General features: G+C 54.3%; 1 protein-coding gene across 4 annotated transcripts; it reads right to left on the minus strand.

Annotated features, from left to right (window-relative positions):
- Window positions 1-932: 932 nt before the first annotated feature.
- FLOT2 (flotillin 2) lies at window positions 933-23,405 on the minus strand. Of its 4 annotated transcripts, XM_066563724.1 has the most exons (14): window positions 23,279-23,405; window positions 23,083-23,201; window positions 22,382-22,505; window positions 21,987-22,298; window positions 12,743-12,824; window positions 8,862-8,952; window positions 4,886-5,009; window positions 4,354-4,472; window positions 3,830-3,943; window positions 3,618-3,737; window positions 3,020-3,234; window positions 2,722-2,905; window positions 2,419-2,568; window positions 933-2,274 (listed from the first exon to the last, which is right to left on the minus strand). In XM_066563724.1, the coding sequence occupies exons 1-14, from the start codon at window positions 23,403-23,405 to the stop codon at window positions 2,236-2,238; spliced, it is 1,920 nt and encodes a 639-aa protein (XP_066419821.1). In that variant the 3' UTR covers window positions 933-2,235. The 4 variants fall into 4 exon arrangements, with proteins under 4 accessions (XP_066419821.1, XP_066419823.1, XP_066419819.1 ...); XM_066563726.1 differs by lacking the exons at window positions 21,987-22,298; window positions 22,382-22,505; window positions 23,083-23,201; window positions 23,279-23,405 and adding exons at window positions 10,701-10,769; window positions 20,243-20,338; XM_066563722.1 differs by lacking the exons at window positions 21,987-22,298; window positions 22,382-22,505; window positions 23,083-23,201; window positions 23,279-23,405 and adding an exon at window positions 20,243-20,338.
- Between the last annotated feature and the right edge of the window lie 208 nt (window positions 23,406-23,613).

Raw genomic sequence — 23,613 nt, forward strand, 5'->3', positions numbered from 1 at the left:
ACAGGCAGCACACCTCCCTGAGTACCCAAGCCCTGCCAGCTCCAGGTGAGTTCCAGGGATTGTCCCCATGGGATTGTCTCCATGCTGGTGCTGCCTGCCAGCCCTGCTGTCTGCTCAGCACCCAAGGGCAGCCCTGCCCCGTGGCCTTGTACCCCACAGTGGCAGAGGGGGCCTGAGTGTCCCCACAGCTGGTGTGGGACCCCCCAGATGCCACAGAGACCCCCGAGTGCCACAGCCCTCCCAGCAGCCATGCTGCCCCAGGACAGCGTGGCTGGCCCCAGATAAGGAGGCACTGGGAGCTGCAGAGCTGTCCCCACCCTGTCTATCTGCAGGGCCATCCTGCAGGACACAGAGGACAGGGCCTGTTGTCCTGCTCTGGGTTTAGGGGGACATGGAGGGTCTGGAGGGCACAAAGAAACCATTTTCCCCAGGGAGGGCAGTGCAGCAAAGCCCCCCATGCTGGCTGTCACTGGTCCTGCTTGCAGGGTGACCCTGAGCAGGACAGGTACCCCCAGACCCACCCTGCTGTCCCCCAGGGCAGGGAAGGGCGTGTGGGGCTGGGACAGGGCTCTGGTGGCAGGGCAGGGGAAGGTGAGCTGCTGCCACCAGCCTGGCTGCTGTGACACAGCGCCTTCAGCACCTGTCACTCTTTGGGGTGCCCCTGCAGAGGTCACCCCCTGGGTCACACGGGCCATGCATGGGGCTCTCTCCTGGCTCCACACTCATCCCTGGGGGAGCATGACAAGGGCTGGGACGGTGACCACGGGGAAGCCACCAGCTCCCAGGAGCCTTGGAGGAGCAGCCTGAGCTGGAACCTCACCTCCCGCACTCCTTGTCCCCCATCCCCGCGGGAGCACCCCCGGACCAGCAGCTCCCGGCCAGCCCAAGCCACGCAGGGCAGCCGGGGCGGGACAGACAGACAGAGCCCAGCAGGAGGTGACAAGGGTTTATTGAAGGGTTTATTATCTCACGGCAGCGGGGTGGCGGCACATGCAGATAGGGCCCGGCCCGGCCCGGCACGCCTGCCCGCCGCCCTCGGGCCAGCACAGGCCGGGGGCTGATAACGGCACGGAGGGCACGGGGGGGCCCCGCAGCACCCGCCGAGGGTCACCCCTGGCAAAGGACACCGCCGGGAGGGACCTGCAGCCGCCCCGTGGCACGGGGTGGGGGCACCGAGCTGGGGGTGCAGGACCCCCAGAGCCCCGCTGCCAGCAGTGCCAGGCTGAGCTGTGCCAGCCACGCTGAACACGGGCACTGGGACAGGCTGGGGAGGGCATGGGCCAGCACAGGGCTCTGGGGCACACACGGGGACAATCTCCTTCACATTGTCACAAGGCAGCAAAGCCACTGGCCTAAGAGGCAGGGGGAGGGAGGGAGGCAGCCGTACAGGCTGTGCTGGGGGAGCCTGTCCCCACCTCAGTGTCCTGCTGGTCCCACAGCCACCTCTGACCACCACTCTGCTTGAGTAGTTGTGGGGTTGGGAAGTGTCACAGCACCTGGGAACAGCAGGCACAGTGGCTTCACTGCCCTCTGAGGGGATGGGTGCCTTTGGCACAGTGCTACTTTTTGGTATTCGTGGCGGTGAGATCTCACCAGGGCTGAACTGGGCTCCCTCTGTCCCCTGGAGCTCTCCCTGCTTCAGATCCTGTGAGGAAAATTCCCCAAGCATGGGAGAGGGCAGCACCACTGCTAGTGCTGGATTGTCACCTTTTGTGGGGGTTGAGTGCCACCCACGAAGCCTGGGCAGGGCTGTTGGCACTGTGGGGGCCCTGGGGGTGAGACACAGGGACAGGGAGAGCCACAGGGACAGCTGTGGGCAGAGGACAGGGCCCAGGAGGGTCACTGAGACAGGGCAAGGAGCCCAGGGGAGGGAGGTCCTGGTTCTCTTCCTAAAACTCCCCATCCCAAGCCTCTGCTCCGAGTCCCAGGTGCTCACCCCAGGGCAGAGAACAGCAAGGCACAGGGACTGCAACACCAGACAAGCTGCCAGTCATAACTAGGGACAGGACTGGCCTGAGACAACACAAAGTTAATTAGAAAATAAATCCTCTCTCAGCTTTGGAATAAAAGAGCAGCAGACAGGACATGCATCTTTCTGGCCCTACAAAATAAGGCACCAGTTACAAACGAAACATGGATTGTCTTTGATATAAAAGGAATTCCCATGTGTTGAAGGCAGTTGATGTCTGAGTGCATAACAGGGAGTGATCTTCACTACCTTTGGGTTGGCCAACCTCATTCCTTGGCCTCGGTGGCTTTTTGGAACAGAGGAAGCTGCAGGAGGGGAAGAGAGAAGCTGTTAGGGCTGCAGGAGGGGGAGGCAGGGCACTGCCTGCACTCCGTGGTGGTCAGGGCTGGGGAAGGAGAGGCTCCCTGGGAGGCTGAAAGCTTCCAGGCAAGTCCCTGTGCCCAGCTCACCTTTGTGAGATCCACACCAGTGATGGCACGCACGGAGTTGGGGATCTCAGCCAGGAGACGGTTCACATCAGACATGGTGCTGCCTTTCTCTCCACTGAGAATAACGATCTCATCCACTTTGGAGAGGGGAGCAGACACTTTGGCAGCGATCTGGGGAAGCAGGGAGAGCACAGAGTCAAGGAACTGCTCAGCAGCTCACTGGGAAAGGTCCCTACAGGGCCTTGCTGTGCCCCCAGGAGACCTGGCCCAGTCTGGGAGCCCCCCCAGCCCACCTGGAGCAGGGGAAAGCTGCCCCCTCCTCACCTCAGGCAGTGCATCCAGCACCAGAGCCAGCTGGGCAGCTTCTCCATACTTCTGGAGCGCTTCTGCTTTCAGCTTCAGCCCCTCAGCCTCGGCCATCCCGACGGCCTCGATCACAAAAGCCTCGGCCTCTCCGATCTTGCGGATCTTTTCTGCCTCCGCCTGAGCCAGGAGGATTTGCTTCACCCTGGCAAGGGAAACGCAGCCCTGCAGCAGCCTGGATCCCTGCAGAGAGCCCAAGAGCTGGGGCTCAGGGCAGCGCTGTGCTCCTCCAGCCCGGCCCAGGGCAGGGCTCACTCACTTCTCGCCCTCGGCGATCTGCTGGATGCGATAGGCCTCGGCCTCGGCCGGCTGCTTCACGGTGGCCGTCAGCTCCTTCTCCATCCTCACCACCTCCTTCTCCTCCACCTCAATCTGCTTCTTGCGCTCCACCACCTCGATCTCAATCTCCTCCTGACGGATCTTCTGCTGCTCCCGGGCGCTCTGGAGCTCGTAGGCCAGCTGGGCCTCTGCAGTCTGCACACGGGGGAGAGGAGAAGAGGGGTCAGGGCCATGAACTCGGGTACACACACATAAGGACCTCAAAACCAGACATGACTCCTGCTATTGAACCTTTTCCCAGTGCTGACATCCCAATCCTCAGTGCTGCTCTTCCCACAGCACTTAAGCCCATATCAACTCCAGGTTCAACCCTCCCCATCCTTTCCTGTTCTCCAAGTCCCACTGAATTGCTGCAAACAGGAGAGGAATCTGCTGCAAGCTCACAGTGACACACAGACCTGGGTTTTCCGCCCCAGCTCTCCTAACAGATGTAGGAGGAGGAAGCTGACAAGTCCCAGAGCTACCAACACCACCACAGACCATCCAGGGAACAGCAGTGGGCTGTGGGATACTCTCACCTTAATGTTGACTTCCTCAGTGAAGGCAGCTTTCTGCAACTCAAAAGCCCGTTTGGAATCTGCTATTTTGGTATCTGCCATGAACTTGACATCCAGCATTTCCTTCTTGCACTCTGCCTCCTGCAGAGAGGGAACAGAGAGCAGAGCTCCAGGGCATGCAGTTGGAGCAGAAAAGGCTGCTCCAGGGAAGCCCAGCACGTCTCCAGACTCACCCGAATGCCAGCATCCCGCTCGGCTTCTGCCACTCCAATGTCTGCATCCCTTTGGACAGCTGCAATCTGAGTCTTCCCCAGGGAGCTCAGGTAATCCACTTTATCATAGACATCCTGGGGAGGGGAGATAAGTCATAACCACTTCAAATGAGTGACTCCATCTTGCTCCCTTTCCCATTGAAGCTCAGTGTGGTAAGGCCAGGGTCAGAACACATCACGTCAGCTGCTCCAAACAAACAGGCAGGGCAGGGAGAAGGAGGCCATCCTGACATCTTCCCTCACTCCCAGGAGGCTGGGTTATCAGCCAGCTCTCTCCACGAGCTTGTTTACAGAGGCAGCTACCCCGGTGCTCTTGGCCCAGCTGCCTGGATACAGGACATGCTGTGGCGGCTGTCATGGAAACCCCCGGAGGGCTGGGACAGGCTGTCAGCCTGAGCCTTCCAGCTGCAGCAGGGGGGTCATGGCCAGGCTCTCCTGCTGCTCCTACAGCTCTGCCTAGAGCAGTGCCCAACATCTGGGCGTACCTTGATGGTGAAACTCAGGATCTCGATCCCCATGCGACCCACGTCGGGAGCTGCCACCTCCCGCACCAGCTTGGCAAACTGGTCCCTGTCCTGGTAGATCTGCTCCACTGTCAGGGTACCTGAAGAGGGGAGGAAGGTGAAGCACTTTATTTGGAACAGGTAACACACAAAAATGTGGGTCTAAGCTCAGCAACATCCTGGTTGTCCCTAATCTTGTCAGGACTGGGCTCAAGGGCGTAATCCTCTGCCACAGCAGGGGCAGCAACATCTCAGTCTCACAAGTGCAACCACCACCCACATGTGCTACCTGTGGCCCTTGGGGACTCAGACATCTCTCACTGCAGGCACCGAAAACTCATTTATCACAAGGCCCAGCCACGCAGAGGGAGCTGCTGGAGGGGAGATGCCACCTCTGCAGGCAGCACAGGATAGTCCTATGTGGCTGTGTGGTGGCAGTGATACTGCTGGGACCAGCCAGCTGAGAGGGGACAAAGCCACTCGAGGTGCCTGCAGGGGATGAGCCCCTCCATACCTAGGATGGAGCGCAGGTGTCCCTCCAGAGTCTGCAGGACCACGTTCTTCACATCCTGCACGTTCTTCCCCAAGAACTGCTCACAGGCCACAGCCAGGAGCTCCTTCTCAGTCATTATCTTCACCTAGAGACAGGAGACAGAAGCAGAGGGACTGAAGGTGCCTGTCCAGGAGGTGCAGGCACCCAGCAGCAGCAGCAGCAGCAGCAGCAGAAGCAGCAGTACCACCACCAGGCTGCCAGGCCCCCATGCTACTGATGCTCCAAGGGACCACGCTGAGCTGTCCCCAGGCTGAGCTGTCCCCACCTGAGCCAGGCTACTGGACCAGCCCCCGCTCTCTGTGCCACCACAAATACCAAACCCTGACAGCAGATCAGTGTGGAGCTGCTCAGCAGTGGGGACAGAGCCTGGCCCTACCAGACCCAACTCACAGAAACCCTACAAAAAGCCCTGAAACAGCAGTTCAGCCACTGCACCAACACCAGTCAGAAGAAAGCTGGATATTAACCACCTCTGGCCAAAACCCATTTTGTTACCTTCTTCTTCCTCCTCTTTCACTAGAACTAATTCTTCTGACCCCAAAAAGACAGAGAATGAGAAAGAATGTGACATGCCCAAGGAGCAGCTTGGGAACAGGGGTTCCATTCAGTGTTCCCTGGAAGGAGGGATGGGACAATAAGGCCACTGGTTTGTCCTGCCTGTAGCTGGGAGCTCCCAGGCATCCTTTGCAATGACCCCAATGTGCCATGGTCAGGACCTGGCTGTTCTGCTCAGCATGGTCAGTCTGGTGACAGTCCCCAGAGCTGGGACACAGCCACCCCAGCAATGTTTTCACCTCCCTTACTCCAGAGCCAGGGCTAAAAGTGCACCCATTCCAGCCAAGCCAGGGTCTTAGGATGGCCCTGCTCGTCACAGGGCTGTTTTTCAAAGGCAAAGTGAATTACAAATCTCTGTGGGGTGTGTTAGGCAGTGGAGCTCTGTGCCTACAGCACCCAGCTATCAGGGGTGCAATTCACCAAGACAACAGCTCCTGGTGGCCATGTCCAGTCTGAGGGCTCAGGCAAAGGCTGGGCACAGGGACATTCTGAGAGGGAGCAGGTCCAGAGCAGTCACACAGCTTTCTGGATCCTACAGCACCCTCTCATGGACACAGCTGGGCTGGGCAGTGCCTCCTGTCCCACAAGGAGCTGGTGGCACTCTGAGTCCCGCCCTAAGGGCCGTGGCTGGACCTGGTTCTGAGATTTCCAAAGCACAGATGCTGTACAGGGGCCCTCTGAGGGTCCCAGTGCACACTATGGAGGGATTCACAGGCTACAGACCTCATCCTGATACCCTCTAGCACTTTCAGCTGCAAAAGCAACACAGCTCTTTCTTGAGAGTCTTGTCTGACAGCCCACACACACAAAATCATCCCTCCAGAGCCCAACAGCAGCACCTGGCCCAGGCAGTGCCAGAGAGCAGGACAGCTGGGACTGACTGTCACCTTCTAAAGGGACAGGAGGTGGGCCATGCTAGACAGAGTGAGCTGGCCAAAACTCACGTGCCACAACCCTGCCCCTTGTAATGTTTAGAAACACCAACCCAGGCTGAGACTGTTTCCTACTGCTGCTTCCCAGACTGGGTGTCCCAGTCAAAATGTCAAACAGCCTCAGGCAAGCGTGGCAATCCTCTTCTGCATTGTCCCCAAAGCCTCTTGGGATCATTTCAGGGCCAATTCCACAGTGGTTTTTCTTGTCCCTACAACCCAGGCCAGCAGTGTGCTCTTCCCACACAAGGGGGAGTTGGGAGAGCTGCTCTGGAGCTGCACCCAGGAGTGTGAGCCCTGCATGAGGCTCCTCTCACAGCAAACAGGAGATTTCTGCAAGTATCAAAAGCAATTAGACTCAGCAGCGACATTTATGGTGAGCATCTGCCAGCAATTCCACCTCTCCAAACAATCCCCGCCCTCGGGAGCTGCGGGGAGGACAGAGCACAGGGCAGGATGTTCATTAGGAGAATCCCTGTGGTACTTGGGAGCAAGGAATGATTCAGCCTCTGGATAAAGCCAGCCAGCCTCCACTGCTGAGCTCTGGCCAGCCCACGGGAGCCTGGCTCTGCATGGAATACAGATCCCAACCTCCAAAGCAAAGGCTGCACAAAAGAAAGCAGAGTTGAGCAATTTGTGCTCAGCGTGTTTTGCAGGGTTTCAGGCAGGGCACTGCGACACTCAAATGTCACTGCCACCAGAGGGAGAGCCCATGGCTGGCAGGGGATCAGAGAGCCTCCATCCAGCAATCCCCTGTGCAGGATCGATGCCACCACACCCTGCTCCAGCCAGCTGCACTCGCAGTGAGGGGTGAGCACAGAGAATCCAATTAGCTGGAGGCTCAGGAAAATGCTGCACAAGGATATAGAGCCCAGCATGGCCTAAGGGAGCAGCATCCCAGCACATCCCAGCACCCAGCCAACATGGGAAGGAGGCTACCCTCCTCAAGAAAAGAACAGCATCCTTATGCACATTAAGCACTTCTATCATTGCAGCAAACACTTTAAAAGCTGTTTCTCTAGGAATAATTTGTTTGGGTTTTTTTCCCTTTTTTTTTTTCCTCAAGCCCTTAACAGAAAAACATTTGCCTCAAAAAGTGCTTCTGCAGAATTAAGGTAATCTCTGTCATGCACATCCCCAACAGCCTTGAGGCTGCTTTCTGTGTGGCAATTCCTTGGATCACAGCTTTAAAATTAACTGTCAATGGAAAAAATGAACAGTGAGAAGAGAGAATAACATGAATGAGATGAACTGGAGTCTGCATTTTTAAATCAAGGCACCTGGTGATCCAGTCCTCTTCTACCAGACCATTTTGCAGGAAGGATTTCCCAAAACTAGGACAAAAGGGAATGCTGGCTTCAAAGAAACACCAAATACAGATGGAAAAGCTGACAGATTTAGGAAAAGAGTGTGAAGGGAGACATGGGTGCACACATTTTTGACAACCATGCAAAGACCACTGGGGTTATGTGACACCTTAGCAGCTAAATGGATATCAAGGACTGGAAACTAAGTGAAAGATGAATATAAAGTACTGGAAAATAGAAATCAAGGGTGCTGGGTCCATGAGGGATTTTCACTCAACAGCTCCCCTTGGCTCCAGAGCTCCCCACAGGGAATGTGGCAGCCACTTGTCCTGTGACAACACACCTGGACACAGAGCGAGCACAGCCCTGCGTGCACTGAGAGCCGCTCTTGGTTTGTACACCCAATTGCAGAATGAGCTGTCAGGAGTAATTTTCAATCACAGCATCCAGCTGCCTATTGGAGGAGCCAAATTCCCTCAAGAACTAACATTTCCCTCCCAGCATCCTCCCCAGGGCAGGACCTGGCCCCAAGGACAGACTGTACCAGGACAGCAGGCCTCAGACTCCAAGAAGTGCAGGGTTTTGGTGTGCTGCCACAAGCAGCAAAAGCAGGTTCTTACATTTGAAAAAAGCTGTAGAGAATAAAAATTCAATTCCAGCCAAAAATTTTACACGCCAGTTTTAGTGCCTGGAGGGAGTAAATTCTTTTTTTCAAGCTTTAACTCACCATGAAGAATTACAAGGCCCATGTGCTAACAATAACAATCCAAAGGAATATAATGCTCAATACCATCTCAGGAAGTTATGGGTCAGTCCTGTGGGGTCACACACAGCTCCAAGGGCACCACAGCACATCAGCATTCCACAAACACATCAAGTCCACCCCCACACACCTCATTTGCCACGTGGACAAATGAGACACCAGAAAAAAATTATTCTGGGAAGAGAAGGAGAAGTCACAACCCCCTTCACCACATGGAACATGCTGGAGCGTGTTTGTACCAACAAGGACAATGTGATTTGGTACAAAGGTTTATTCCAGAGCAGCTGGCTTCTCTCCCTGGACAACAGCAACCTCTTCAGAGGGAAAACCAGAGGTAAGTTAGAGACATGCATTCCTGAAATGATGTTTTGGAGTTACTGTACCTGTGCCACACCTGTGACAGTTATAGCTACCCCCTCCGCCGTCTCTACGTCCTCACACCTGGGCTGTAACGTCATTATCTCTAGGGAAATCCTGCCAAAAAACGTAAAATGTTTGCACGTTTCCAGGTTACACACACTCAGCTCTTCCCTTTGCATCTCCTGCCCCGGGCTACCTGCTGCACTCATCACAGGTAATGCAAGGCAGGCACAGAATGCAGCCAAGGGACCACATCTGTGACTGGAGACAGACAGGGCATTGTGGCCAAGAAATAGATTTTCAGATAATGCTTTAAGGTAATTTATCAGCAAAGGCTGGAATCCAGACTGGAAATTATCCTGTGGCCCTTTCCCTCCTGCTGAGTTAGTGAGGAGCCAGAAGCTGCAGCACTGAGAGCCCAAAGGGCCCTCTGTCAGAGGCTCATTGTGCCATGCTGCCCAATGCCATGGCAGCACAGGGTGGTGTCACTGGTTTGAAAGCACAGCACAGAACTGGGATGCTCCCACCCACCTCACATGAGTGCTGGTGCTTGGCAGAACCTGACACTGATGCTGAAGAAACCCTGGGTTAGCCCTACCACACCTACCCCCTGACCTGGTTCACCTCTCCCTCTATTTTTCCAGTGTCCCGTGACCCAAAGATGGAAATGAGTCTCCAGCTCTTTATGGCTGCACCTGTAGAGCATCAGGCAGCCAGGAACAGATCCTGCAGCTCCAGAGCTGTCTCTGCCACCCCAGGTGGGCTCAAGGTACTTTGGTCAGTCCCAGCAATCTGCAGACAGGTCACCATTTGGTAAACAAGGGACATCTTGGGCTGTGGCAGGTTCCAGGAAGCCAAGCCTGGCTCCTGTATCAGCCATAACGAGCCAGAAAGACGTTGGGAGTCGGGACAGGGAGCCATGGGGCAGGGAGTTTGTGTCAGTGAACATCAGGTCAAACATCTGAACCATGAAGGGGCTGCCCTGGGCTGCTGTGTGCATGCTGAGTTGCTCCAGGATTGGCTGGAAGTGCTGAAACCTATCCTGCAAGTTCTGCCTGCCTTGGCCACTGTCCTAATTAAACTGGCACCCAAACTGGGAGCTGATCAAACACATCCCACTGTCCAGGACATCACAGGCATTTTTTGCCATGTGTTCACAGCTTTAATCAGATACTGCAGGATTTCAACCTTCTGAAGGCCTAATCTAGACTTGGAATTTAATTTCCAAACTGTGCTGCTTCTTAGGTTCTGTTCACAGGGGTATTTAGTCATTACTGGTTCATAATGCCAGTCCTGTGTGCTGCAACTCATCTGAGGTCTCTGTGCTGTATTTTCAAAGGTGACAACATCCAAAATGGGCAGTGTCTCCATGTGGAGGAAGAAGGGCTGAGTGGGAATCCATAGCCAACACTGCAGAGCCAGGCACAGTTGCAATTTTGAAATGGCACAAAATCTGCCTTCCCACCTGTCCCAAATCCTGTAGAGAATCCAATCTGGCCTGCTTGTGCCTCCACACAAAAGTGTGCCTCCAGATGCCCTTCTGCTCTCCCCCAAGCCTCCAGTGGAGACAGTGCTGGCAAGGAAAGGGTTACAGCAGGAGCAAATGTTAGGTACAGCAATGCTGGATTTGGAATTTGCCAGGAATGTACCTGTCTGCATTACCTATGAGCTGTGGAGTGCCACAGAGCAAGTGCTGGAGAAGGGGAAGGAGAGGAGAGTACGGAGATTTCAGCTGTCCCATTAGAAAACCATTAAATTTTATTTTATCCTGCTGCTGCTGCTGCTGCTCAAAACTAAATAAACAGTTAGACAGTGTGTTAGGAAGCTGGAGGATTATTACCTGTGCAACCCCTGTTACGTACAGGGGGACCCCCTCCGACGTCTCAACATTCTCGCAGCGACAGAGGATGGTCAAAACCTCCAAAGACACTCTGAGCAGGGAGGAGTAAGGGTAGGACAGCAAATACACAGAGCAGTTACCACAGAGTAAGACACTCCTTGCAAAGGACAGACGAGACTTTCAGGTTTCAGCTTTTCCCTGGTCAGTTTGCCTTTCTCCCACTGCCTGCTCCCAGGGCTCCATAATCAGCTTCCCTGGTCATGGGTGGGAGTTTCCAGCATCCAGCAGTTCCTTTTAGTGAGGATAAACAGGCTGGGGGCTCGTCCCCACCCTGCACACAAAACTGTGCCATCCTGGTGTCACCTGGAGTTCTCTGTTGAAGTAATGCTTGCAAACAGAAAAATTCCTTTTGGTAATAATTTAGATGCTTCTATGTCAGTATTTAAGAGAGGACAGATAAATGAAAACACCAGGGATCTGGCTACCCACCCCTGGCTAAGGCATTGAGGAGAGAAGTTGCTTCCAAGTGCTGTCCTGGGAAGCTGAATTAGCACCATTTGGCTTCCCCAAAGGCATATTAGACCACACTGTCTCTCTCACTGCTTTTACTTCTGACCCCTAAACAGGGACAGCATTTTTTCCCCTTGTTTTTCCCCAGTGCTCAAGGTTGCAGCAGGAGAAGTGCCCAGCACCCTGCCAGTTCTAACTGTTCCTTTTGTTCCCAGGTTAATGCTACCTGGCGGGATGCCGCTGACAGCAACACAATTGCTCCTGTCTCTCTTGCTTGCAGCACTGGCAGTTCCAGAAAAAATGTCCTAATTTCAGAGAAGGAAATCTGTCTCACTCTTCATGTTAATGCAGCGGGCTCCATCTGGGGCACAGCTTAAGGCATGCAAGAAAGGAGAATTAAGCCCCACATCCCACGGCACGAACTGGAATGGATTTGAAAGCAAAAGGTTTGTTTGGATGCTGGAATTCCTGTCAAGAGCCTCATTTGCTAAATAATGCCCAGACCTCTATCATGTAACAGCTCGTTCCTGGCAATCCAGTTCTTGGCCCTGGATTCAGCCTATCCTTAACTTAATAAATCAGCCTCCCAAATGTGTCTGATCTTCTGTACTGGGCAGGTCAAGGTCCTGCACTGCTTCTCAGAAGAAGAGGAGAAGCAGGAACTATTTGTTCAATTAACAGTTTTCCCAACAAGCTGTCTCACAAAAATTTGGGAATGAAGCTTGTCTGGCTCAAATGCAGCCCTCAAACACTGAGCCCACAAGCTGGCCTTTTCCTTCCTCTCCCACCTCCCATCATGTGCAGAGTGAGGGCAGCCACATGCTCACTTTGCTGGTGAGGTACAGGGAAAAGAGGCTGGAAGAGGCTGTAAGGGTTAACTACAACCTCTGGCCATCACTCAGTGTAAAACTCAAAAGTCACGTCTTTATCCTTTTCCCTGTTATTTTTTTACACAGATGGAGGAAACCTGTATCAGTGAACATGAGGGATGTTTTGGGAGGGAGCATTCCTACACATCCTAGACACAAAGAGCTGTATTAGCAGGACAGCAGCACTACCACAGCATGTCAGCTCAGAGACCAGACTGTAAGCAGCAGCAAGCAAAATCCACAACTGAGGAAAGGGAGAGAAAGGAAATCCCGTGGTTTTAAATGGGAACAGTCTGCTCCCAAGGTGACAGCAGTCAGCAGATCTTTACAAAGAGAGACTTGAGGAGCAGAGGGGGGCACTGGTGCACTGCAGGCCATGAACTGGTTTGTTACTGGGTGAGGGGTTGGGCCATACTGGGCAGAGCTGGCTCCTCTTGTGGACACAGAGGCTGTTTGAAAAGCACTCCAGCTGAAAGCATGTGATTTCTTTTTTTGTGTGTGTCTTTTGCACTGTGGCACCCAGCTGTCCCCATGCCAACAGCCAGCAAAGAACTCCTGATCCTCATCCCTGGTTTCATACACAGTGCCTGATACAGTGCTCCTAAAAATATTGCTGACAGCCCCACTGGGATGATTTTGCCAAATTCCCACTCCAAAAGCCCACAAATAACAGGGCTCTCCTTACCTTTGGGTGTCAGTAATGCACCACCAAGCCCAGGCCCAGCCTCCATACACATATTGCTTCTCATCAGAGCCACAGCAGCCACCTGCAGCACAGCAGAGAGCACAGAGACATCAGGATTACACACATGCACGTGCTCTTGGACAGGGAATAACTTACAGGCAGAGGAGATCCTCCTCTTCCTCCTCTCCATGGGCTTCACATGCCAGTTTTCACAAGGCAACCTTTTTTGGAATTGTCTTATAAAGTTGGAAAATAGTATTTGTATAATTCACTATGACCAACAGTAACACACAGAAAGGGACTGCATGCCAAACCAGGGCTTTATTTTTTCAGCCCTTTTAGCAACCAGAATCAATATCAGTATCTTCAACTGTGATGCTAATTGCTTTGGAAAGCCACATAAGAAATCCACCTCCTTTCCCTCACACCATCCTTAAATTCCCACAGAATCTCTCAAATCAGCATTAGAAGACAGAAGAACCTTTGAGCTCCCAAAAAACACCTCCTCATTCTGGCTTGTGCAAGTAGCACAGTATCTGATGCTTTGATGGTCCATCTCAGAGCTGGATGTGCCCGAGGTTCAGGCAGCCTCCAGAACTCTTCTGACACATTTAAGATGTGATCCTAGTGAAGCCAGAAGATGCTGCCTGGATTTTCATATCTTTGATTTAAAGAACACGACCCCTGCTGCCTTTCAAGAGAGCACCCTGCCAGTGATCAGATTCATGGCTGGGAAGGGAGGAACTCTGCAGTTCCCTGGCTCGGACCAGGGCTGGGAGCTGCTGACTCTCAGGCAGATGGAGCCAGAATTCCCTCTCTCAGCTGCTCTCCATAATCACTCTTACTACAGCAGTGCCCGAGGGCCTCAGCAAGGCGAGTGCTGTGCAAACAGAGCAACAGCCAGCCCCAGCCCTGCGGGATAGATCTCTGCAGGCAAGACAGAGCCAGCACAGAGGAAGAGCAGGAATGCAGAAAACAGAGTGGCTCTGGGAGCTTCGGGTAGTGGGAAGGGAAAGGGACAAGGATGAAGCCAGCAGTCCTTTCAAGAGGAATGACCAGTATTGTTTGCATAGGTCAAAATGAAGAGTAGAAGCAGCACACATCCTGGCCAGCATGCCTGCAGGGCCCTCCAACTGCAGGAGGGGACTCTGTCCTCCTTGTTCTCCTCCTCTTCTTGCTCCTCCTCTTGCTCCAGTTCCCTGTCATTTAGCCATCTTCTGCCTACTTCCAAACACTGTCTGCTTCCAGACACTGACCACACACTGCCTGCTTCGCTGGCTTCCATGCAGTGTTTGACAAACCAGCAGATCTGCCCCATCTACAATTCTTCACCCCTGCATTTCAGTAAGAATTAAACACAAACGGGAAAAATTCTTTACACACTTTTTCAGATCTCCTGTGCTGCACAGGCTAAAGGAATATTCTCCTGTCACCTCTGAGCCAGCCTTTGGATAGCTTTTTCCTGTAGCTGGAAGGGGATTTCAGCCAGGCAAGCGTTACAGAAGCTGATGATACAACATCCTGCAGTAACCACAATGCCTTTAACATTTCTTGGAGGGCGTCAGCCCGGTTAGCTCAGCCTTTCAGCCAGGCCCTTGTTTTCCAAGAACAGGAAGGGAGGTGTTCCTGGCACTCAGGAAAAGCAGCACCACATGGAAAGGTATTTTATTTCCCAGGGTCTATGTGGTCGTTACCAAACCTCTGTTAATTTTTTCTTAATAATATCCTGAGAAAGCTCTGCACCCTAAACCCACCATTGCTACAGGAAAGTGCCTCTCCACACAGATGTTCCTCTTCTTCCGTAGGAAATGCAAGGAAATACCTTATTTAGTATCACACACAAAATGAGCTCCACATTTGCTTCCTGGTGCTACACAACACAGCTGCAGAGCACGGTCTGCTGAGCTAGATTATATGTCAAAAATTGTTCAAAGCCTAAAAAAACCAGGGAAAACGAACACATTAAGGAGGAGTGGGATGCCAGCCAGCTGCTTTCATGCATGCTGGACGTCTGAGCGCAGCAGAGCTCCGTCCTGGCAAGGCTGAGGAGCTGAGGGCTCATTTTCCATGGCAGTCCTGCCGCCTCTTTCTCAATTCTCAGGCAGCAAGTGAAAAAGGAACCAACAAAGCAAAAACCTTTGCAAGGCTAAAGAATAAACCCTCTTGCACAATGAGATTTGGCAGAGAAATTGCCTTTCCCAGCTATAATACGCCCACTGTTCCAGCAGACTGGGTCTCACAGTGGCTTCCACAAACATCCACGGAGCCTCTTCCGGGGCAGTGTGCAGGGCCACAAATGGAGGATTCATAGCCAGGGAGCTGCCAGCCAGCTTGGCCTCTTCCCAATGAAGGCTCCCATGTTCAAGCAAGAATTCCCAGAGCCAGGAGAAAGCACGTTGTCTGTTTGTTTGGGGTTTTTTTAATTTATTATGAAATAAGATTAATCGCTTGGGGGTTGGTAGATAAAAGGAGCTCTCAGCAGATGCAGGAAGTGAGCAAGGAAGAACATGAGCCTCAACAGTTTTGGGGACACAAGGCTCAAAACATCAAAGCTGGGATGATCTGAACAAGCTCAGTGTTGTTTGCTCTCCCAGGTAACTCGGGCACTGAGTTACCTCTCTGGCAGGAAGTGGTGAGCTTTCCAAAATCAGGTCATGGTAAACAGGCTGCTGAGTGCAGACAGACCAGGAAAAAGTTGGTAATTGAAAACAGTTACTGACAAAAGATAATGCACAGATAGAGGAAGGCAAAAGCATACATAAAGAAAATCACATCTGAGAGCAGGGCCCAGACTAAAGTCGGTGTCTGGTTCTTAGGCCTCGCTGTGTGTATAAATTAGGATTTGTTCACATGCAGAAATGGTACAAGATTAACAAAAATTAATTTTAAAAGATGCAGGGTTCTGAGTTGAATCCATAAAAGCCTCTGATGGTCACTGCACTAGATGAAAGCAGATTATACTGGCTATCTTGTTCTGGATGTGGTTTATATGAAAATGACTTAATGAGTAACAATGCTATGGAGTGAGTTTAAAAACACATTTAATAACTCATCTCATAAACAGCAACTCAGAGAAAACAAACAACAATGAAGCTACACAACAAAATCACTGAGAAACTACCCCAAAATTCCTTTTGGAAACCAAAAGGAAAGGTCTGAGGCTATTGTCCACCTCCACCTAACAGGCTTTCCAAAGAGTAGTTTACAAGTCCTGGAGATTTAACAAGCACATGACAAGGGAAACCTTGAGCCCAACCACGCTCAAAAAGGTGAAGAAGCAGCTCCTGAGAAGGAAAGATCCCAGATGAGTGGGGTAAGGGCCCTTCTGAGCACTCATGACATGAGACCAGCTGCAATGCTGCACTCTCAGCAACCCCTGAGCATCACAAGGAGTGAGAAACCAACTGTGGGGAAAGCATTTGGCTTGCCAAAATGACAATCCTAAATCTGCAGGAGCACTCAGTTAAACCTGGCAGGTGACCACCAGTGCCACTGCAAGTTTCCTGCATGGCTTGCCTGGTGTAAGAGGTGGAGCACCCCAACCACAACCCTGGAAAAGTTTGAACGGAATGAACTGTATGAACACAGGGCAAAAAAAAAACCTCCTGAGACCCAGCTGAAGCTGCCTGCTCCTTCCCACAAGCTCCTATTTCTTTCGAGGCTGAAGAACTGGAATTACACCATCAGTGTGAGGGTTCAGGTGGCTCTTGCTGCCCTCCACATCTTTCCACAGGACATCCTTGTTCCATTTATGTTCCTGGACCTTCTCGTTCCATTTTCATGCAATAGACTCTTCTCACCTAAATGTAACTTCTACATTTCTCCTTCCAGAACTGCAAAGGGTTTTGTTCAGCCCATTGGGGTCAATCTCCAGAGTTTGTTTTGATCCTGATCCAGCTCTTCAAAGCTCTCAAACCCATTCCCAGCTCAGCCTGCAAATTCAATAAGCACATTCTCGATTCCATTATCCAAACCAAAACAAGGAACTTACTTGATAAATTCAGCTGAACAGTGAGCTACTGTCAAGTTTCCTGGCAATGGTCTTCAGGAAGTTTCATATTTATTTCATACTATATGAGAAACCAGTTCCTTCTCTCACTGTGGACTGTAGGTCTCTTGCAGGAAGGGCTTCAAGAACCTCAAGAAATCCTTATTTCAGGTTTTCAACTTAGAAAAGTAACATGAAAATAGCACGTGAGCAGTTCTTGAAGAGGTAAGAGGGATGCAGGAACAGGATGGAAGAGCATAGAGCAGTCCTGGAAGGGTTACACACCCCTGACTGCTGGCATGCAGCAGGAAATGTCTACACAAGACTAGAATTAACTGCTAGCTCTTCTTTGACAGACATCAAGGAGCCCCAAAGGGTGTTGCACCAAACTAAAATTTGAGAAACTGGGCTGGAGCATATTTCTCAAGCTGATTTCTGCTCACCTGAGGAGGAATCAGATTAGCTGAACATGGCAAATACCTCTACTTGTCTTCTTGTAGGTGTTACAAGCAACATACTTGCCTCAGGAGTCTCCTAGGAGATAAAGTTGGGTTGGCTGGGTTGCACTCCCCTGTTTTTTTCCTCCTTTCACTCCCTAAAATTCTGCTGAAGTAGCAGTTTCTTCTGACACAGGAACAGGGAGGGCTGTGCCCACTTCCCCCATCACGTATTTCCAGGTGTTCCCCTCAGAGCTCCTCTGCTGCAGCCCTTGCCAGCCAGAAGGGAAATGCTTCAATAGAGACTTAGGCAACACTGTTTGGTAACTGTTAGATGAACATGGCAACTATAAATACAGATTTCCTTATTGTGACACCGTGGAAACATTATAGTGCTGTATTTAAAATCAGCAGATGGACCTTAGCCACAAAAGCTGCATTTAATGAGATTGTAACCCAAACCCAATATTTCACAGCCTATTTGGCTGGTGGGAACATTCAGATATGGGGATGAACAGGTACTCTGTGTACCTCCCTGAAAACTCCACCAGCCCCAGTTATGCTCAGTGATGTGCCAGGCTCCTGCCAAAGCCTCCTCAGACCTTGCACCAAGGGATTCTCCCAGAAAAGTCAGACCCACAGTCTGGGGAGACTCAAGGCTCTTCCTTACAAATCCTGTGCTCCACAGCTCACTGATGGATCGATCAGCAGTGCAGTTTCTTAGAAGGAGCTCGGTGCTGCTCAGCAGGGGAAGGACAGCAGTGCCAGCAGAGTGCTGAGCTGTGCCTGGGATGCAGCTTCCCAAATAAGGATACAAAGCTCCACGTTCCCAAGGCACAGCTGGCTGCTTCTGGAGCACTGGAGGAACTTGAGTGTCTCACAAGAAAGTGAAAAGAAAGAACAACCCTCCTCAGAAAAACCCACATGCCAGGGGAGGCCCAGGACTAAAGACCAAGGGGCACAGGCTGAGTAAAGAAAATAAAGAAAACCCTCCCACCAAGTGAAGTCTTTCAAATAACTACCACATGACAATTCAAGACTGCATGCCAAAAGCCTGCCTCTAATAATATTTGGTTTATTTAAATTAATTTAACTAAAACTTATTTAATATTATTTTGGCTTATTGATAATTATTATTAGTTTCTCTTCCCCTTCCCCTCTCTCCCTAAATCCAGCTTAGTATCACACAAATTAATGCTCTCCCATTAGGGAGGTCCTCCCTGCTTTTCCCAGAAGGAACATGGCTCAAGTTCCTGGAATTTCAAAGGCTTGTAGCTACAACCTCTCACTAATGCACACAGGCACAGAGGAGCTGCAGGGCCCTGCAGAGCCCTCAGGATTCAGCAAGTATCAGCAGACTGCGTTGGGCAGCAGCTGAGGAAAACCAGCCTGGTGGCAGCTCCAAACCCCATCCCAGCTGGCAGAACCCAGGGTGATCTCTGCTCCCTTCCCAAAACGCAGCTGCACTTCGGGGAATGTCCTGGGCTGGCTGCTCCTGGCTGTGGAAAAGCACCACGCCTGGAGCTGCAAGCAGATGCCACAAATTCCTGCTGGCTCATCCTGGAAGCTGTAAACTCCAGAGCTGAACAGAAGCAAACCCAAGCTTTGAGACTAAAGGGCATCCCAGCACACCTGGAGCACAGCTTGCCATGAATGTGGCATTTCACCAAGCAGTGCCAGTTTTGACAGGGTTCCCTTTGGAGGGTAAGCACAGCATCAGCTTTCGATCCCACTGGGAACTGCAGACCAGAAGAACTGCAAGGAATACTGCTGCCCTGGGCAGCTGCTGGGTGGGGTTTGTAACTCCTTAGAAGCCACCAGCAGAGTGGGCATATTTGTTTCCAGAACTGCAGCCTGTTCCTGGCATCTCCTCAGGAATTCCTGTAACAGGTCTGTCATCCAAGAGAGATGAACTGATAACAGATCAGCCACAGCCTGCTGGAGGCTTTGGCTCCAAAACCACAATAACACAGTTGCAAGCGTGGCAGAGCTGTGACTGGAGGCACATCCTTGATGTTCACATGCATTTTCTACCGGCGCTCATTACCTTGCAGCTGGCCTCAGTCTGCCACAGAGGGAAGCTCCCAGCCCTCGCATCACCTAACAATAATTAATCCACCTACAATCATGAATTAATAATAATCCTGTCTGCACAAAGCCTGGTCCATGCCAAAGTGCAGCCTGGAGCTTCAGGAGCAGATACAGGTTGAAGCAGCTACAGGTTGAATCAGACATGGGGGATTTCACTGCTGGTTTGTTTAACCCCAACCTCAGTCACCTCAGTCAGCTGCTGGTGACATTCCACACGTCCAGTGGGCATCACCTGCATCCAGTGCCAGCACCACTGAGAGTCCAGGTGATGTTCTGGTGAGGAAGCTGCAGCAGGATGTGATAGATGAAGATGGGCACTGCAGGGACATGCCTGCAGTGCCCTGCCCCATCAACAGAACAGTTTCCTGGCAATGCCAGCCAAAGCCTGTTTGAGCTCTGCTGGTGCCAGTGCCTGACATCACCTGGAATCAGCAGCTCCTGCTGAGGCCGCACCTTGCCCGCTGCTCTGCGCTGCTGGGACCCCACCCCGGAGCCTCAGGTCCATTACAGCATCTCCCACCTCCCCCCTGTCTATTCCCAAATCACTCAGGGCCCCCCTATGACAGGGATCCCTCCTGGAATCCCTCGGAGTCCTAGTACCCCTCAATTCCCCCCTCCTTGCACACCCCATCACAGAGACCCCCCCCCGCCAACTCCCACAGGGTCTCTCCATGACAGTGTCCCCACCGACAGGGACCCCTGAGAGTCCCCTCACAGCCAGGACCCTCCCGTGCGGCTCCATCACAGAGACACCCCCCCAGTTCCCCCCAGTGATCGAGACCCCTCAAATCGCTGAGAGCTCCCACTCAGCCACGACCCCCAAAGCCCCCTCGCAGCACACCGCATTATAGACCCCCTCAATCCCTCAGGATCCTCCCATGGCAGGAACCACTCAAACCCCTGACAGTCTCCTCACAGCCAAGACCCCCAACCCCCTGAGGGTGCCCTCCATGTCACCCCGCAGCCCCTCCGTCTCGGCCGTACCTGACACCACCAGCGCCTCGTTGGGCCCCACCGTGTGGCAGTTCCCCATGACGGCCCCGCCGCCGGCCGCCCCCACAAGCCCCCGCGCCTCGCACGGTGGGGGCGCGGCCCCGCGGGCGCCGCCATCTTGGGGAGGTCGGTGCCACACCCCGGGGGCGGGGCCGGGCCGGGCGCGCCGCCATGTTGGGAGCCGCGTGAGCGGGGGTAATAAGGGGGGCGGGCGCATGCGCGGCGTGCAAGGAAGGGACGTGAGTGTGCAAGGGACTGAGTGTGACACTGCGTGGGTGTGCAAGGGATGGGGGTGTGACACTGCGTGGGTGTGTGTGACACTGCGTGGGTGTGCAGGGGATGTGTGTGTGTGTGTGTGTGTGTGTGTGTGTGTGTGTGTGTGTGTGTGTGTGTGTGTGTGTGTGACATTGCATGGGTGTGCAAGGCATGGTATGTTCCCTGCAGTGTGCGTGCAGAGCTGAGTGTGTTGCTCTGCACACCCACACTGTGCACACCCACATCCCCTTGCACACTCATTCACCCTCCCAGCTCTGCTGCCTGTGCAGGCCGTGCTGGGCATACAAGCACCACTACCCCTTGCTCACCCCCCATCCCACACCCACACAGGACCCCCAGGCTCCCTCATCACCACCATCATCACCTTTATTGTGCCGTGGGAGCAGCAGGGCCCTCCCCATGTCCCTCCCCGTGTCCCCCCGGTGTCCCCAGGCCCAGCAGGCGCTCGCTGCCCTCCCAGAGTGCCCGTGCCAGGCGGTCATCGCGCCCCGCTGGCCATGGCACCCGGGGCCCGCTGTGGGTGAAGTAGCGGCCGCTGAGGGGCTCGAGGCCATCCCGCGTGGCACAGTCCAGCACGGCCTGAGCACCCTCGGCCGCCTCCAGGAACAGCAGCCAGGCCAGAGGCACCAGCAGGGCCTGCAGCCACAGTGGAGCGTGCCGGAACAGAGAGGTGTTGACGAACCCTGCGGGAGATTGGCATGTGTGGGGTGTTCCCCTGTGTGACCCAGGAGAAGTGAGGTGTTCCCTGTGTGACCCAGGAGATGTGGGATGTGCCCCTGAGTGTCCCAGGACATGTGGGGTGCATGCCAGGAGATGTGGGGTGTCCCCATGTGCATCCCAGGAGATGTGGGGTGCGTCCCAGGAGATGTGGGGTGTCTCCCTGTGCATCCCAGGAGATGTGGGGTGTCCCCCTGTGTGTCCCAGAGGATGGGCACATAAGGGAGATGCCATAGGCAGCACGGCTGTGATTGTACCCAGGCACTGCCATGCTTGTCTTGGCTGTGCAAGGCTGGGCTGTGTGGGTGTGTCCCAGGTGAGGACAGGTGCAAAGTGAAGGGAGAGGAGGGGAAAAAAAGGAAAGAGGAGGATAAAGAGGAGAAAGGAACATACAAAGGGACACATGAAAAAGGACACACTGTATAAATAGATGTGTTGTGCAAAGGGACACTGTAAAGGGAACACGCTGTATCAAAGAACACAAGGGGACAAGGTCCAAAGGGACGTGGCAAGATAAGGGACACATCGTGAAAAGAGACACTGTGCACAGGGACACATGCAAAGGGCCACACCATATAAAGGAATACATGCAAAGGGACACACCATATAAAGGGAGAGATGCTCCCCGTGCAGGAATTCCCAGTGAAAAGGCTGCAAAGCCGGACACCACCCCCACAAGGGGACAGCACGGGACACAAAGGTGATCTGCAGCTCACAGACACCAAGGGTGGGTGGCTCCTACCTGGGTGCACGGCGTAGCAGGTGACCTGCGTGCCCTGCTCACGCGTGGCCAGCTCGCGGGCGTGCAGCACGTTGGCCAGTTTGCTGTCACAGTAGTCCTGGAAGGTGGAGAAGAGCCCCGAGGGCGGCCGGCCCAGGCGCTCGGGGCGCAGGCGGCCGGCGCAGTGGGCGCTGGAGGCCACGATCACCACCCGGCTGGGAGCGCAGCTCCGCAGCCGCTCCAGCAGCAGCTGGGTCAGCAGGAAATGGCCCAGGTGGTTCACCTGGAACGGGAGGCTGAAGCCATCCTCTGTCGTGCCCCCGGCGCTCACCCCTGCGGAGCGAGGAGGCAATGGCAGCCTGTGGTGATGTCTGTCCTGGGGGTGCACAGGGGTTCTTTGGGGTCCCGGCACTCACCCGCGTTGTTGATGAGGAGGTGCAGCTGGGGCTCCTGGCGCAGGAAGGTGCTGGCAAAGGCTCTCACCGAGCGCAGGCTGGCCAGGTCCAGATGCATGAACAGCACCTCGTTGTTCCCAGTCTCCTGCGGGCACAGCGGGGGCTGGGGCAGGGCCAGAAGCTGGCCTGGGGGTGTGCCCTGCCCTGAGTGGAAGCTGGAGCCGGCCAGGGGCAGGGGGATGCTCTGGGGGCTGGATGTGGCCCAAGGGCTACAGTGTGCTGGGACCCTCCAGCATGGGAGGCTCTGCCCTCCCCATGGTACAGTGTGCCCCACCTTGGAGTATCTCGGGGTGCCTGGAGATGTCTTATGGGGGTGTCTGAGGGGTTGTTCCTGGGGTGTGCCAAGGGGTACCTGGATGTACCCATGGGGGTGTTTTGGGGGTTAATCATGTGATGCTTAGAGATGTCCTGTTGTGTGTCCTGGGGGTCTCTTATGGGCGTCCCTGCGCTGCTGAGGGGATGCCATGGCAGTGTCCTCACAGGGTGCCCATGGAGGCATCTGGGGGTGTTCATGTGATATCCATGGCTGCCCCACGGGGGGGTATCCCGGGAGTGTCCTGGAGTTGCCCGTAGGGTGCCAGGGGTACCCTGGGGATACCGTAGGGTTCGGGGATGTCCCGTGGGTGGGAATGCCGGGGGTTCCCGGGGGTGCCGGCGCTCACCCTGCGGATGCGGCTGGCGGCGGCCTCTCCCCGCGGGGCGCTGCGGGTCGCCAGGATAACGCGGGCCCCGCAGCGGGCGAGCTCCAGCGCCGTGGCCGCGCCGATGCCGCTGCTTCCCCCTGCGGAGCGGAGCGCGGGGCTGAGCGGGGGCCGGGGCCGCAGCGGGGCCCGTCCCGGCTCCCCGCCGGTCGCTCACCGGTGACGATGGCGGTGCGGCCGCGCAGCTCGGGGCGGGCGCGGGGCCGCGGGGCTGAGCGCAGCCCGTGCCGGAGCAGCGTGTACAGCGCCAGCAGCAGCCCCACGCCCAGCAGCGCCCACCCCATCCCGCCGCCGCCGCCGTTCCGAGCAGCCCCGGGCCCGCCCCGCCGCGCCCGCTCCGCCCCGCTCCCGCCTCCCCGCCCCGGCGGGACGGACCGACGGGCGGACGGGGCACGGGCTGCGCGGCTGCAGGCAGAAGGAGAGCCGGATTCGTGGCGTGGTGCGAGCAGAGACGGAGAGAGGGTGAGTGCGGGCCCCCCACCAATAGCCCGG

This window comes from Molothrus aeneus, chromosome 20 (genome assembly GCF_037042795.1).
Source record: "Molothrus aeneus isolate 106 chromosome 20, BPBGC_Maene_1.0, whole genome shotgun sequence".
Classification (NCBI taxonomy): domain Eukaryota; kingdom Metazoa; phylum Chordata; class Aves; order Passeriformes; family Icteridae; genus Molothrus; species Molothrus aeneus.

What these genes read in the sequence shown, in the direction of transcription:
- FLOT2 (XM_066563724.1), bottom strand. Translation starts at nt 23,405, where the DNA reads ATGGGGTGGGCGCTGCTGGGCGTGGGGCTGCTGCTGGCGCTGTACACG. An exon ending in AGCGGGATGCTGGCATTCGG is followed by an intron (nt 3,738 to 3,829) that starts GTGAGTCTGGAG and finishes CCCTCTCTGCAG; the next exon opens with GAGGCAGAGTGCAAGAAGGA. An exon ending in CTGGTGTGGATCTCACAAAG is followed by an intron (nt 2,275 to 2,418) that starts GTGAGCTGGGCA and finishes CCCCTCCTGCAG; the next exon opens with CTTCCTCTGTTCCAAAAAGC.